Source organism: Heptranchias perlo, chromosome 26 (genome assembly GCF_035084215.1).
Source record: "Heptranchias perlo isolate sHepPer1 chromosome 26, sHepPer1.hap1, whole genome shotgun sequence".
In the NCBI taxonomy this organism is placed as follows: domain Eukaryota; kingdom Metazoa; phylum Chordata; class Chondrichthyes; order Hexanchiformes; family Hexanchidae; genus Heptranchias; species Heptranchias perlo.
In genome coordinates, this window is record NC_090350.1 from 23,148,954 (window position 1) to 23,165,855 (window position 16,902).

Here is a 16,902-nt window from a genome sequence, read left to right on the forward strand (position 1 = left end):
AGGCAGACAGGCCCTCAGTTCAACATCTGCTCCAACAATATAACACTCCCCGAGGGCTGCGCATCAGGCAGAAATCACTGGAATGGGGGTTGAGCCCAGAGTCTTCTGGCTTAGAGGTGAGGGTACTACTAACAGAGCTAAGCTGACACTTAAAATAAAAGTATTTCAGGTCCCTGCAACAAGGCCTTTTTAGTTACATAGAATTACATGAAAATTACAACACAGAAACGGGCCATTCAGCCCAATCAGTCCGCATTGGTGTTCATCCCCGACAGCAGCAGTAGTCCTCATCACATATGCCTGCATTCCAGTTTCTCAACCTTCTGTCTAAAAAACTTTTTCCAGCTCTTGGTTCTAGATCGCTTACATTTAATCTTATATCTGTCCCCTTGATCTAGACCCAGCAACCACTGGAAACAGTCCACTTCTACCCACTCTGCCCCCATCCCATCATAATTTTAAATACCTCGGTCAAATCACCTTGTAATCTCCTCTACTTTAACAAAAACTGTCCTAATTTTTCCAAGTCTTTCTAGAAAGAATGAAAAAAGACTTGCATTTACATAGTGCTTTTCACTACCTCAGGACGTCCCAAAGCACTTTACAGCTAATAAAGTATTTTTGAAGTTTAGTCAAGTATTTATATTGGACAAAAGCAATTTGTGTGCTAGAAAATGACCCAGTTCAAGCAGTGGGGTTTGTATCCAGCACAGATTTACATTCTAAATTTTATTTTAAGACCAACATCCATTGTACTGTTGCCAATCAGGTTTGGAAGAAGCCAACCATTTTATCAATCTAAAATACAACTATAACAATCCAAATCCAGTGATGCATTAGGGCTGCACTCAACATTACAAATGTTTACATTTTATGAAGCTAAGTACTGGCTATGGCACTACAACTAGCCTATGCCACAACACATTTATATAGACATCTAATCTTTTAACTGTTCATGCATTATGATTTTTGACTCAGATTCTCAATACCTCTCATTTGGTCTCCCCTTTCCAAATCAGTTTCATCCCATAAAATGTATCATAAATTCTCCCTTCAGACCATGCTGCCTAGCTACTGTAAATAAATGCCTCACGCTCTATGGCAGGATGCTCCTTTATTTGTAACTTGAAACGGCAACTACAGATATACTTTCTTTTATCACTTCAAAAACAGAAGCAAGAGATCTATCTCCAAGACAGCTTCTGTATTTTTACAATGTAATACATATACTCAGTGCCACCCTGGAAGTTGCATGCATGATGCATAGCAACGGACATACATCTATAAGAACTCACTGACCTATCCAGCCTGAAAGGTTACCCAAGTCCTGCAACAATTGGTATCATGATTCCATAATTTACTCCATATAACGTCTTTCATTGGGATTATAGTCAGGACTTTGATTTAAGGGAACTGTGCTCCTTATGGTGGCATTGGCAACAGAATTGTTAAATACTATGATTGTACCAATAGTTTAAATTAATTCCAAGCAGAGTAGCACTCCTGCTATCTTGGAAAAGCTTCCAAATTTAATTCAGGGAGGCTGACCTGACAACAGGCATTTCACAGCAACAGATATAGCAAGCTGACTTATTATCACAACTTTCATTTGAAGTGATCTGGGATGAGCTAGGACCAGATGAGTTAGACCAAAAATTTTTTGTTCCAGTATCCTACAAGAAGAGGGTATTTAAATAAACTTTAAAGAAGCACACTAGTCTTTTAGTGTTAGCAGGCTACCAAAAAGCTAGTGGATTTAGCAATTTTACCAAGTTAGCATTGCAACTACCTGCAACTGCCAACTAGAAAAGTTAACAAACTGACATTTCAGCACATCTGGACTCAGTTCATCATTAGAATTGCTTGGGATAAAAATTTTATTTTGTAAAATAAATTGAAATTTGTTAACAATAGTTAATCATAGGTAAACAATTGCTGAATGTAACTAATTCAGAAGGCCATTCACTTTTAAAAAAAAAAATAACAGTGGGAAGAAAAATGTGTCAGTGATGGGTCAGTAAGGGAGCAACATAATTGAAGATATTCATGCCTGAATCCTCTCAATCCAACAGGATGTGGAACAGTAGAAAACAAGTCAGCAATTTTCCGAGACCTTGCCAACAGAAGAAAAAAAATTAAACGTTACCCAGACCCACTCTTGTGCACACCCTTGTGGCTATTCAAGAATACATCAGCAAAGAGCTGGGAACAGCTCATAGCTCATCGACCACAAGGCTGGGGCAGAGAATGATGCATGGCAAGCCTAAAGGCAGTCAGTCAGATTTGAAGATTAGCAGGCAAATTATGCAAACATTTTTGGTCAGATTGATCATATGAAAATATACTGTGGCATAGGACCAGTATTAGCTTATTCACCAGTTTCTAGTACTTAGTGATCTAGCCTAGATTCCCATTTCTATTTCTTTAGGTTGCTCTTCTCAGTTGTTACGATTATTATATTTGCGGTTACATGGAAGGATTACTTTTGTCATGGAATACTATCAATTCTTCAAACAATCAAACGTTACTTTGGAGCCAGTTGTTGTTGCAATAATCATACAGCCATTCAGAAGTGATCCAAACAACTTTCATCTTATTTAGACAAATTGCTCTAGATTATACATAATAAAAGCAACACTCGGATTTGAGTGTTCATTTTAGCAAAGCAGTAAGAGCCAACTTCAGTCAAATATCTTAAAAGATGATGTGTCTGTACAGGGCTCTACTGTGCCCATGCTGCCAACATGGCCATTAGTCAATTACAGTAAATGCCTCTAAACATTTTAGGGAATTAATCATACGTGATTACTCAGTACAGTTTCCCTGTATTACAGTGCTATTGCACCAGTTTTCAAAACCCAGCAGTTTTTAAACTCATTTTTATTATAAGGCGTGTTAATTTTTCACTTCCTTCACGAGTCATTATTTTAATGAGTTACTACAAATTTTAATTGGAAGGAGACATCATTTAAAAAGTGGTGCAGACTGGGGATTTTTAAAAAAATATACGTTGATACTAACAATTTCTTTAGCAGCCTGCAGTATCACAGCTTTCACTTGATACAGGATATTAACCTGTACTAATTCCCTCAAATCTCCCATCAGGGCAGTAAACATAATTTATCATCCAAGTGTAGAAGTGCCTTTTCCTGACAAGCTTTTGCAACTTTCAGTTTACAATCAAACAGGACAAAACACAAAGCTAAAGTTACCATATCAGAAATTATTATGCAATTAAAATATCAGAATTTGAGTGATAGCCCTAGTTCAAACAGCCAGTAAAGTCATTGTCATCTCACTCAATCTTTCAAAGTAAATTACTTTTTCATGGTACTGCACTGTACATTTCAGCAATGTTTTCTTCACTATAGTCAGTTTATAAATATAGGCAAGCTGCAAAACCTTGTGTTTAAATCCCATCGTGGCCTCGTCCTTCCCTATCTCGGTAACCTCCTCCAGTCCTACAAATCTCCCGCCTGAACATCTCTGTGCCTTTGACTGGCATATTATGCAACCCCTTCCTTTCACCCAACCAATAGTCGCTGTGCCTTCAGGTAACGAGACCCCACACTCTGGGATTCCCTCCCCTCTGCCTCTCCTTCTCAAAATCCATCTCTTTGACCAAGCTTTTGGTCATCCCTTCTAATATTTTCTTTGTTTCAGTGTCCATTTTTGTCTGATTACACCTCTGAAGTACCTTGGGACATTATTCTACATTAAGTATGTTCTTGTAGAACACAAAATACTGGAAATACTGAGGTCAGTCAGCATCCGTGGATGTTTCAGATGTGGACTTGAAAAGTAAACTTGTCTGACCTCCTGGCTGATGCTGAGTGTTTCCAGCATTTTCAGCTTTTATTTCAGATTTCCAGCATCTGCAAATTTTTGGGTATATTATTGTTGTTGAATTTGTCTAGCTCCCTAGACTCTAATAATTTGATCCCCCGCTTTCTCCATACTGTTCGGTTACAACTACGACGCGCAATGATCGGTGCGACAGGTGAGACCAATGCATTCCAACGGCCAGTCTCAGTCTCCAGGTGCTGCTACCCGCAGGAAATTTACTGTGCAGGGTTGTTAGATGCCTTCCTCCACCCTCCGACAACACCGCAAACAGCAGTCCCAGTAGATAAGGTACAGAAAGTACGATTTCCATAAGGTTAACAGACTTTTGACTGAGATTAGATTCCATCTAATTAAACTCTGACTTTCTCTTTCCAGTACCCCTTTGTAAATATCTCTCCGCTCGGCTATTTTCTCGCTCTCTGCTACGATAGCTGGAGTCTCTCTAGCCGATATTACACTTAGATTCCCTATCCTTTCTCTCCACCCCGTGTTTAAGGGCAGATTCAAGCATGCGTCCATCCATCCAACCACCCCTCTTATCGGACTTGGTGCAGCAGCCCCTCATACCTGGGGTTCCGATTTCCATTCATGGAGCCCCTTCCTACACACGCTCCTCAGCTTGGTTTTCAGCGGCCTCTGACGGACGGAACCAGCCGGCAGTCTGGGTTTTCGAAACGGGCGGGCGAGCGACCCCGGTTCGCTCTGTCCCGCGTCAATTAGATCCCAGCTGCTTTGAGGAACTGTCTCCCGTTTTTGGCGCAGCTCTCGACTCGCGGGGCCGGAGCACTCCTCTCCTCTCCTCCCCTCCCGGTAATGATGGCTGTGAAATACCGGTGGGGCCTCTCGCTACTGGCCGGAGACGATCCCCGAACTCGGCAGGCTGGTTCGGCTGAGAAGACTGTGCGGTGCTGGCCGGCCTCACTGCCTCGATCACTCGCTCTTCCCTCGGGCCCCGCGCGTTCTCTACTTTTTTTTCCACCGCTTTCGTCTTTTTTTTAATCAGCTACGGCGTCTCCCCAACCGGAAAAACCGTCACCTAACCGCCGGAAATGACGATTGGCGGTCTGGGGTAATTATTCATAAATTTCACGGGCGACGGAACAAACGTCACGCCGCACGTTTATTATTCATAAGCTGTTCGGTGCGTCTGACGTCATCGCACACGCCCATTACCTCCCCCCCTCCCTCTCTGTAAATCGGTTTCTAGGAGACGGGTGTCTGTTTTCGGGGCATTATTTTTAAAGGTACAATTTTTGATTTTCTTTCTCCCGAGAGAATTGTCTTTTGTCCAGTTTTATTTTACTGACAAGTATATCCGCGGAGAACGAGCATTTATTGGGCATAGTTTCGTTACCAAATGCTAAATTGTTCGATGCACCAGGCTCAAAATAAGCACAGCTCCAGACAGTTTGCGATGGGACCCTGATTTGGTGATAAATTTAGAAGCTGTAGGCTCTTCCTTCTCTTCAGAGCAACTCCATGTCTGAAATGGCTTTGTTAAAAGGTCGGTGTCATCTGTTTGATCACCTGTCTTCAGTTTACAAGGTTAACAAAAGGATTATGAATCAAATTACTAAAATCTCCGCGCTCCTGATGCGGTGGAAATGTTTCCTGATGGTCAACAATGGCTGCGTGACCCACATTTTTTTGGGAGTAAGTAGTTCTAGTTGTTCAGGAACTCAAGCAACCTGCCCGAAATATCCCAAGTGAGATGAGAACTCTTTTATATGAGTGGGCAAGATCTCCACTCATATAAAAATAGAAACACCAGAGGTAGTTTAATGCTGTCAATAATGACTGTCCACCATTCTTATGTATATCCCCGGCCAATTGAGGTCGAGTGGGATTAGTCAAATTACAAGGCGGAGGGGATTCTCAGGACCTGCTTGTCATTTTTGAAGCAAAGGACTGAATTCTTGTCATCTGGATCCTAGCCCTTCTGAAGTTCTTGAGCAATGTACAAAGTTTCTCTAGATTATTATTTTTATATATAATTAGTATTGTAAAAAAAAATTCTACATATGCTAAACATTTTTTTGCTCTTTGCACCACACACGGTTGTGAAGACCGAGACGTTCTCCAGTGCTCCTCTGAAAGCGGCCACTAGGTGGTGTGGATGAATGCTCTGGTTTTAATCTTCAACCAATTTTCCTTGTCTGGTTGGTACCTCCCTGTGAATAAAATTAGAAGCGCAAAAGTGCCGGGGTTGTGAGTGGGAACCCAATGCAAACTAATCCTTGACCTAGCTGATACTGTGTTGGTGGCTTCTATTTTTAATTATTTTGTTCTGATGTTTGTAGCAGTGGTACAGCTTTTTTGTTGCTACTTTACTCTCTTCCTCTCTTGAAGGTATTGGCTTCTGTCGGCATCTGGCGCCACAAACACTGGTTGCCCTTCTGTACCTCACCCAAGTAGCCATTCTTCATGTGCAAGTGAAGAGTGTGAATGTTAGGTTATTTAGCTGCTGGGGAAGAACACAACTGAGCCTAATTCTGTCATCATCCAATATCCATACACATGCACTTTCCAGCATGTTAGCAGTTAGGAGCAGAACTCATGGCTGATTTTCCCCTCTGTTATCTAATGTCACTGAGGCCAAATGTAATGCCTGCCTGCCACATAAGGGGAAATTGGATAACCCAGCTAACTCAGGGCAGACTGGGAATTGAATCTGGGACCTACTAGTTCAGCTTTACCTTTACTTTGAGCAAGGATTTTTTTCCCCTAAATATCAATCTTAGCAGGTTTTCTTTAAAACAGCAAATTTATGAATTTTGCATCATTTATTATGGAAGTTCCCTGAAGTTTGAGTGAATTCTCACAGCTTTTTCAAATGCTAACTATGCCCCGCAATCTGAAGACTAATTTTGAAAATACAGTTTAGTGAAAACAATGCATTATTTTCCATGAAGTGGGAGTTCTACTCTGAGATACTATTAATATAGAAGATAAGCATTATCTGATAGGGTTACCATCCATCTGGTTCTGGATTGGACATTCCAGTTTGAGTGGACTGTCCACAAATTGTTTGTGATGCAGAAACATTGGTTATTAAGGTTTTAAGGGATTTCTTTCGAAGAAAATATCAGAACTCAAGCCATGATTGCACTTCCTAATCTGTCTTTTCCTGCCCAAGGTGGCAACCTTACTTTTTGGTTACTCTGTTCTCTCTATTTATTTGCTGAGTGGATCCTCTCATACTCCTGGGCATACTTGTTATAAAAATTGAAATTTTCCATGGTTTTTCTGGTTAATGCCTAGTTTTTAAAATAGTTTTAAACTCTTTCACAACAAACACCAATGTTTAAATGGCAGCAGCCCTTTAAGAACTGCTGTTTTCCTATTTCCCTGCTCTAGTTCATTAATCACACTTATGAGAAACATGCAGGGAACATATGCTAATTATTTGAATGAGCTGACCTTGCTAAATCTAGTAAGGTTTACTGGCCATTCTCCTTGTGCAAGACATTATGCTCATGCAGTGCTCCCAGCACCATTTTTGCTGAGATTGTGGAATTAAACTAACGTAGGAATGCTTCAAGGCTGGGTATATGAGACATATACTTCTGAAAGAATGTTTTCCAGTGGCACCCCTATGAAATGTTTTACATTAGTGCAGTTTGGGTCAATGTCCTCTAGATGTCTTATGAGGGACTGTGACATTTTTGAGATATATATATATATATATATATAGAATGAGAACATTTCATTGCAGTTAATTAACATTAAACATGCAAATTAATTTAGTACACGTGTCACTAATTTACTGCAGTACTTAGAAAAAAATATAAGATTGAATGGTGGCCGTACAGAAATATGCCAGTTTACTTATGGATTGCTGTCCAGGTTCTGAAAAATATTCAACTACCGTGTAAAATATTAATTTTTATGATATTCCGCAGTCTTTGGGTCTACAACACATGCTCGATTTAATTAAGAAATCCACTATAGTGTTGAATGTGTGAAGAATACAAAAAAAATACACATCAGCACTGATCCAGGCCCCATGTAGATTTGGGGCGAAAATCACTGCCACAGTAAATTGGAAATGTTTGCAGGTTTTAGGAAGCAGGCTTTAAACCATCAATGCTTTTTTCTTAACATGGGGAGCTTTTGTTTTTAACTGCTTAAGAGAATTATCAATTGCTTTATTTAAAGTGATGGAAAATACATTAATTTTAAAGAAATGCAAAAGAAAGCTTGGTTTAAAAGATGAAAATAATTTCCATGAGGCAACAAGTAGGTGGAAAATAGCTTGTTTTAATCAGACTCCAAAACAAAGTGCATAAAATCCCATTCACAACTTGGCTAGAATCTGCAAATGCAGCAAACTAGACTGGGGAGCTTACTGATTATTGTGGCTCAGTTCCAGAATTTCCAACAATGCAGCACACCCTCAGTACTGCACTGAGGTGTGAGCTTATATTACGTGCTCAAGTTCAAGACTGGAGCTTCTGACTCAGAGGTGAGTGCTACCAATGAGCCAAAGATGACACTTAACAGATGATACTTAACAGATGATAATTGCTCAGTATGCTGCAAAAGGGAGTAAAAAAAACCCTTTGAACACAGCCATGTTGTGGGAACACCAACACCTCCAAGATCCCTTCCAAATCACACACCTTCCTGACTTGGACATATGTTGTTCCTTCATCGTGATTGGGTTAGAGTTCTGGAATTCCCTACCTAACACCATTGTGGGAACACCATCTTCACAAAGACTGCAGCAGTTCAAAGAGAAGGTCCACTACCACCTTCTCCAGGCACTTCGGGATGAACAATAAATTGGCTTTGCCATTGCTGCCCACCACAACCTGAGAACAAATATCAAAAAATTGCTATTTTACAATGCCGATAAGAGTGAAGTGTGAACTAAATGCACCTCCAAACTTTTTTTCCCAGAAAGAACTTGGTGACAGTGTGTGTGTTATATGTCAATAAGCATTACTGTTTTGTCAGCTTACACCAATCCCATCAGGGTACATGAACTGTCAAAACTGCCCATGATTAAGAACAATGACACATAACTAGTCACATCATGTGATAATAGATTTTGTGAGACAGAATAGAACTGTAATGTCATTGGCAAACATCCACAAATAATACCCTTTAAACTTTACTGGAATTGTCAGCTGTTCAGAAGGAACAGAATGAGCTCGAATTTAGCAGGCCTGCGGGTTCCCAGCGGGTGGTCCTCCGGGAGCGTGGAAAACGCGGACGGCTAATTGCGTGCGTCCCCCGCACGATCGCGGGATAATTGAACAGATTAAGCCCTGCTTCCGGGTTCTCCGCTCCCCAGCTGCGTGCCGGCCGGCTGCGCATGCGCAGTACCGTCGACGCGATGTAGGAGCTCCACTTAAAGGGGCAGTCTCCCAAAGCCCCTCCTGCTGCAATCATTAGGCTGGTGATGATGGCTCAGCCAAGGGGAAAGGCTGCGCCACGTTTTTCAGACCTTGCGCTGCAGCTGATGCTGGAGGGCGTGAGGAGGAGGAGGGACACGCTCTTCCCGGCGGATGGACGCAAGTTCCCTGCCGCCGCCACCAGGAAGGCATGGGCAGAGGTGGCGGTGGAGGTCAGCAGCAGGGGCAACACCCCAAGGACTTGGGAGCAGTGCCGCAAGCGCTTCAATGACCTCACTAGGTCTGGCAAGGTGAGTACACCAACGCACCCTCCCACAGCCCGTCCCCACCATCACGCCAAACAGATCACAACCCCTCCTGCAGAGCCACCACAGCGCTCCCGCAGCAATCCTCACAGCCACTCACCATCCTCGCCGTGCCCGCAAGTACCCACCATCCCTGTCCCCACCCGAACACCACCACACACCCAATCCCTATGCAATGGGATGGGCATGTGGCACACGCATCCTCCCATCCATCTGCCCCACGCTCAACCCACCCACACCGATGCTCGATGCGTCTCACAATGCAATACGCACCCACTTACACATCTGTGTTTTGCCTTGACAGGAGAAGAGGAGCAAGAACAATCGGGAAAGGGCACGCACCGGAGGTGGCCCGCCGCAAGTGGTAGAGCTCACCGACGCAGAGGTGGAGGCGCTCGACCTCGCCCGCACGCGACATTGCCTGTCGGTGGCTGATGGCGAGTGTGTCGCTGCAGAAACGGCCGGTAAGGGAAAGCTGACACTCAACACCCATGATCGCGAGTGACCGTATCATCACCTGCCATCAGGCGCACCGTAAAGTTGGTCCACATGCCTCATAGTGCCCTCTGTTCTCTTGCAGGGCCGTCTGCGAGTGAAGCGATCGAGGAGGGCGATTCCTCAGAGGACATGGCGGTCTCTGAGGGTGCATCGTCACATCTGAGCCAACCATCCACCAGCGCAGAGACACGCACCTCGGTGGGTCCCCCTCGCCAACTAGTTGGGGTAGCACTTGGTGATTCACCGTGCACGAGTGAGCATGAGCAGACCCTGGTGGCAGGGGCAGCCGCGGAGGGTCCGCGTCGGTGGGAGCACTCGTCTCCAGGCTCTGCTCAGCCGGACCCAGATGCTGAACCCAGGGGGCCACCAGTGAAAAGGAGAGTCGTCGAGGGGCACCAGCTAATTGCTGAGGTACTGGGAGAGGTGCCGCGCGCATTGTCCACAATTGCGCAGGCGATGGAGGAGTCCAACTCCTGCATGCGGGCATTGGTGGCGCAGGCACAGCAGGGTACCGGCGACACAGTGTCGCAGGTCGGTGCGGGACTGTCTGCGGTGGAGGACAGGCTGGCCTCCCTCGAGCGTCACGCACAGCTCCACATCGAGTCCTTGCAGGCCCTGACAACGTCTGTATGGATTCAGGGTGAGCAACATTCCGCCGCCATCAACAGGCTGACGGATACACTAGGGGTGGCCTTGCAAGGCCTCACACATGCCATCCAAACTGCCGTCCAGCAGGGTGGAAGGGGTGATGTGGGCCGAGGCAACGAGAGGGATGATGGTGACCGGGGACATGGAAGCGGGGACGCTTCTCAAGGCGCCCCCACGTCCCACCCGTTGCCCACCTCTCAACCAGTACCCGCAATGGTGCCTCCTCTCCAGGTGGCCGAGTCTGCCCCTGCCCCGGTGCAGGAGGAGCAGTCTGTGGAGGTGCCCTCACGGGCACCGAAACCCAGGGGCCGTCCGCCCAAAGCATCCACCCGGTCAAGGCGAGAACAGGAGCAACCTGCCACTACCTCTGCTGGAGCCACAGGGGTAGCACCACGTAGGGGTACCCGCAAAAGAAATCCAAAGGCGTTATAAGCACAAAGGGAATAAACCAGGGTGTCTATTAATTTGTACACTTTTTTTTTATATTATGTCACATTGTACATATTAAATACTATATTCTCACCACTCCTGCCACCTCTCGTCCATTCTTCCGCGGCCTGTGCAATAGGTGCGTTCCGTGCAGGCCATCATGACGGCGAACACCTGCTGCCGCCCATTGGGCACACTGCTGTGGGTGCAGGAGTACTGGCAACAGTCTTCAGTGGAAGGGGCTGGTATGGCCGCTCGCATGTGCAGGTGAGGAGATGCGAGCGCCTCACACTGTCTGACTCTAGGAGAACCGTTGACGTATGAGTGCCTCCCTGGCCCGGCGACCATCCCGGTGAGTCATGGTTCGGCACATGGGTCGTCCACCATCCTCTGGCGCGTCCTCCTCCTCCGCCTCCTCCTCCTCCTCACCGTCCTCAATGTGGGTGGCGGGTGTGGATGGGGCCTCCTCCAGCAGCACCCCTCTCTGTTGGGCCATGTTGTGCAGGGCACAGCAGACAACTATGATTCATCCCACTCTGAATGGTGTGTATTGCAGCGCTCCCCCAGAACGATCAAGGCACCTGAAGCGCATCTTGAGCAGCCGTATGGTCTGCTCGATTGTGGACCTATTAGCAGTGTGGCTGTCATTGTACCGACGCTCTGGCTCGGTGATGGGGTTCCTCAGAGGCGTCATGAGCCACGTGTGTAGGGGATACCCCTTGTCGCCGAGGAGCCAGCCGTTGCCGGCGTTGGGTGCCTGCAGGATGGGCGGGACGGTGGACTCCCTGAGGACGAAGGCATCGTGGCAGCTGCCGGGGTATCTGGCGCACACGTGTAGGAATCTCTGGCGGTGGTCACAGATGAGCTGGGCGTTCATGGAGTGATACCCCTTCCTGTTGATGAACAGCCCTGGCTCATGCGGAGGTGCCCGTATTGCGATGTGGGTGCAGTCGATTACACCATGTACCCGTGGGAAGCCAGCCATGGCATGGAATCCAACCGCCCTCTCCATCTGGCTGCGCTCGTCCATGGCGAAGTTGATGTAGTGCGAGGCCCTGCGGAACAACCCATCGGTGACCTGCCTTATGCACTTGTGTGCAGAGGACTGACAGACCCCGGTGATGTCCCCGGTGGCACCCTGGAAGGAACCGGATGCGAAGAAGTTGAGGGCAGTGGTGACTTTGACGGCGACAGGTAAGAAGATGCTGCTTGGTCCATCAGGGAGCAGCTTGTCGTTAAGGAGGCTGCAGATGTCGGCGACTACCTGGCGATTGACTCTGAGCCGACGTATGCACTGCTCCTCGGAGAGGTCCATGAAGCTGAGCCTCGGTCTGTACACCCTGTGCGGAGGGTAGTGCCTCCTGCGACGCATCTCTCTCTGCGGTTGCCCTCCCTCCTGCTGTGCAGGTGGGTGTGCCACAGCACCGTGTTGGGGGGGCTCCACGTCTCCGAGGCGGACGGCGTGGACTGCGAGGCTGCTGGGGCTGGTCATGCTGTTCGTCCTCCGAGGATGTCAACGCACCACCCATCTGGCAGGTGTTGGTCTGAGGGGTTGTGCAGGGTAGGTGGGTGGTTTCTCGCTCTAGGGCTGCGGTCTGTCCTCTGGCTTGGCGGGGGGTGGTGGAGGGCAGGGGTTGCCCTACGTGACGCGGTGGCCTCCTGCGTGGGTGAGGGCTCTCCCACCCGCTGTGGAGTGCACCTTGGCAGCTGCCACAGGCTGCTGGCTGGAACACGACCGGTTGAGGGAGGACTGTTTCCCCCAGTGTGTGAAACTCACTGCCTTGAACCGAAAATCCCACACTTCCTCTTTTGACAGCTGCTTCAGCTCATTTAATGACCTCAACAAGCAAGGTAAATACACTCAAGTGGAACCCCGCTGGCTTTAATTGCCTGCGGGATTCCCACCAGCGGGGCTTGCGCGCGCAGCCCCGCACGTCAGCGCGGTACCCGGAAGTGGCCGGGATTTCGGCGCGATCCGGTCACGTGACCGGATATCGGGATTTTCGGGGGCCCCCCGCTGGAAACCCGACGCGAAAATCGAGCCCAATGTCTTGATACACCATGGACCGATGATCTAGTTTTACAAGGTACGACGCAATGCTTTAAGTCTTGAATCATATGTTGTGCTCACTGTATGGAGTTCTTTATTCAGTGTGGTAGGAGTTGGTGCTAAGCACTCAGAGCAGCTACTTACTGTTCAATTCTTACAAGATCACTGCTACTTTTGTGAAGGTGATTGTTGGATTTGGCAGGAAGTGAGCTCAGGGTAGCCTGAAAACTGCCAACATATTTATCCAAACAACTACAAGAACTAGCTTGAGAAACTAATGTAATTAATTAGGTTATACAAGGTGGAAAGAGTGGGCAATTGTTTTATACATAATTTTTGAACATATTTTATCCCCCCCCCCCCCCCCCCCCCCATTTTCAGGCCACTTACAGGCATACCTCATGCTCTTGCTGGGAGAAAGCTGAGCTTGGAGGTTCATATGTAACTGCTGTCAATATCACTCCAAAATAAACAGGCAGCAACTGGTTGTTATTAATGGCAGTGGTTCTGCATGGGAATCGGCTACTACTGGAGTCCTGTCGGGATTGGTGTTAAGGCTGTTGCTCCTCACCATCTTTCCGACTGTACCAACAGTGACTATGCTTCAAAAAGTACTGAATTGGCTGTAAAGGGCTTTGGGATGCCCTGAACTTGAGAAAGGTTGTAAATGTAAGTCTTTTAAAACATTTTTCAAGGATGATCTGAACCAGGCGTAAGGCCCACTGTCAGCTTCTTGGGGTGCCAGTGGAAATGTGCACCCTTTGGTTATAACCGGAGGACCATCACACCATCCCGACTTGGAAATATATCGCCATTCCTTCATCGTCGCTGGGTCAAAATCCTGGAACTCCCTTCCTAACAGCACTGTGGGAGAACCTTCACCACACGGACGGCAGTGGTGCAAGAAGGTGGCTCACCACCACCTTCTCAAGGGCAATTAGGGATGGGCAATAAATGCCGGCCTTGCCAGCGACGCCCACATGCCATGAACGAATAAAGAAAAAAAGGTGGGATGGTCAGGAATGCCACTTTGTGCTTTATTATCATGACAGCACTGGGCCTGCTCCTGTTGCAGGCTCTGGTCTTTGGGGGAAGCCCTGGGAATTCTGCGCAATGTAAATAAGACGGAGACCAGGTGTAATGGATCTCATCCCCTTTTTCTGACCGTTGCGCCCAGAGAAGGCATTCTTTGGAGGCAAAGGCCAAGAAAATCAACCCCCCAGATGTCAAAAATTGAAAAGTCCCCATCCATATGAAAAATCTGCATGCGCTGTCAACTTTTCCATTATAAATTCCTATGTACATATTTACCAATGTAAACTTGTCATGTTGTAATTACACTCTCCTGCCACTGGAGACGATGTAGCACCTTAGTTTGCATCTCCCAGCTCATCAGCCCATACTGCAGAGGAACTCCTAAGCTGCAACCAACTCTACTTCCCAAATTGACCGAAGTTTTGCTGGTTAACCATAAAAATATAAATAGAAGTAGAAGGACAGAATGTATGACTTTAATATGGGGACTGAATTACTATGCGCTCTGGGCCAATTATCCCCCACCCTCGAACCCCATTTCTCTTAAAGACGACACTTGGTCTCAACTCCCATGTGCAATGCCACGGGAGATTAACAATGAGAAAAGAATTCTCATATCTTCAGATCTTCCTCAGTAATTTCGAAATCACGAATGCTGCTAATTGTACCTTTTGTGTACTTCAATAAGGTGATGAAATGTCGGGTATACCTGCAGCTTAAGTTATGATCAGCCCATATCCCACTATAAATCCATGTCTTTACATGTCATTGTTCTATATTCAGAGCTGTTTGATCTGTCAGCTTTTGTGCAGCTATGTCAACTTTTTTGAAGCTGTTGGGCAGCTTTGATTGGTTTTCTAGATTGGTATGTATGGCATGGAAGGAGTTGTCAACAGTGCTATTAAGTAGCACTCACTCACCAATAACTTGCTCCCCAGTGCTCAGTTTGGGTTCTGCCTGGACCACCTGGCTCCAGCATGCAATATAGCATTGGTCCAAACATGGAAACAAGAACTGAATTCCAGAGGTGAGGTGAGAGTGGCTGCCTTTGACATCAAGGAAGCATTTGACCGAGTGTGGCACCAAGGAACCCTAGTTAAACTGAAGCCAATGGGAATCAGGGGGAAAACTCGACAGTGGCTGGAGTCATATCTGGCACAGAGGAAGATGGTGTGGTTGTTGAAGGCCAGTTATCTCAGTCCCTCCATCATAAGGTCAGAAGTGGGGCTGTTCATTGATGATTGCAGTGTTCTGCTCCATTCGCAATTCCTCAGATAGTGAAGCAGTCCACACCCACGTGTAGCAAGAGCTAGATAACATTCAAGCTTGGGCTGATTAAGTGGCAAGTAACATTTGCGCCATGTAAGTGCCAGGCAATGACCATCTCCAACAAGAGAGCCGAACCACCTCCCCTTGACATTCAACGGCATTAGCACTGCCAAGACCCCCATTATCAATATTCTGCAGGGGGGGGGGTCACCATTGACCAGAAACGTCAATGCTGTGGTTACTAGTGCAGGTCAGAGGCTGGGTATTTCACAGTGAGTGGCTCACCTTCTGACTCCCAAAGCCTCTCCGACACAAGTCAGGCATATAATGGAATACTCTCCACTTGCTTGGATGGGTGAAGCTGCAACAATACTCAAGAAGCTCGACACCATCCAGGACAAAGCAGTCTGCTTGATCAGCACCTCATCCACTAGCCTAAAAATCACCCCTTCCACCACCAGTGTACTGTGGTTGCAGTGTGTATTGCCACAACTTTCCAAAGCTGCTTCGGCAGCACCTCCCAAGCCCACGACCTCCACCACCAAGAAGCACAAAGTCAGCAGGTGTATGGGAAACCCATCATGCCAATGACGCCCACGTCCCAAGATTGAGGAATTATAAATTAAAAAAACATATCCAAATTAAACTACAACCCGTTAACTACGGTGATTGCAACAAATTTAAAAACAGGTGGTGTAAATAGATTAAAATGCAACCTGTCCTTGGAGTAAGCAGGCAGCATTATACTGCTTTTATAATGCAGTTACCAGTTTGACACGAGTTTTTTTTAATTCGTTCACGGGATGTGGGCGTCGCTGGCAAGGCCGGCATTTATTGCCCATCCCTAATTGCCCTCGAGAAGGTGGTGGTGAGCCGCCTTCTTGAACCGCTGCAGTCCGTGTGGTGACGGTTCTCCCACAGTGCTGTTAGGAAGGGAGTTCCAGGATTTTGACCCAGCGACAATGAAGGAACGGCGATATATTTCCAAGTCGGGATGGTGTGTGACTTGGAGGGGAACATGCAGGTGGTGTTGTTCCCATGCGCCTGCTGCTCTTGTCCTTCTAGGTGGTAGAGGTCGCGGGTTTGCGAGGTGCTGTCGAAGAAGCCTTGGCGAGTTGCTGCAGTGCATCCTGTGGATGGTGCACACTGCAGCCACAGTGCACCGGTGGTGAAGGGAGTGAATGTTTAGGGTGGTGGATGGGGTGCCAATCAAGCGGGCTGCTTTATCTTGGATGGTGTAGAGCTTCTTGAGTGTTGTTGGAGCTGCACTCATCCAAGCAAGTGGAGGGTATTCCATCACACTCCTGACTTGTGCCTTGTAGATGGTGGAAAGGCTTTGGGGAGTCAGGAGGTGAGTCACTCGTCACAGAATACCCAGCCTCTGACCTGCTCTCGTAGCCACAGTATTTATATGGCTGGTCCAGTTAAGTTTCTGGTCAATGGTGACCCCCAGGATGTTGAT

At 46.9% G+C, this 16,902-nt stretch overlaps 1 protein-coding gene and 1 long non-coding RNA gene across 2 annotated transcripts in view; one reads left to right on the forward strand and one right to left on the reverse strand.

The window, feature by feature from the left end:
- LOC137342569 (protein argonaute-3) overlaps window positions 1-4,876 on the reverse strand; it is a 113,454-nt gene extending 108,578 nt beyond the window's left edge. Inside the window, exon 1 of the mRNA XM_068006535.1 lies at window positions 4,414-4,876. Within this exon, the coding sequence (XP_067862636.1) occupies window positions 4,414-4,432 (19 nt within the window). The 5' untranslated portion in view covers window positions 4,433-4,876. The remainder of the gene's footprint in view (window positions 1-4,413) is intronic.
- Window positions 4,877-5,035: 159 nt separating this feature from the next.
- Window positions 5,036-16,902, forward strand: part of LOC137342571 (uncharacterized) — a 33,908-nt gene continuing 22,041 nt past the window's right edge. Inside the window, exon 1 of the long non-coding RNA XR_010967291.1 lies at window positions 5,036-5,090. This is a non-coding gene — a long non-coding RNA (uncharacterized lncRNA). The remainder of the gene's footprint in view (window positions 5,091-16,902) is intronic.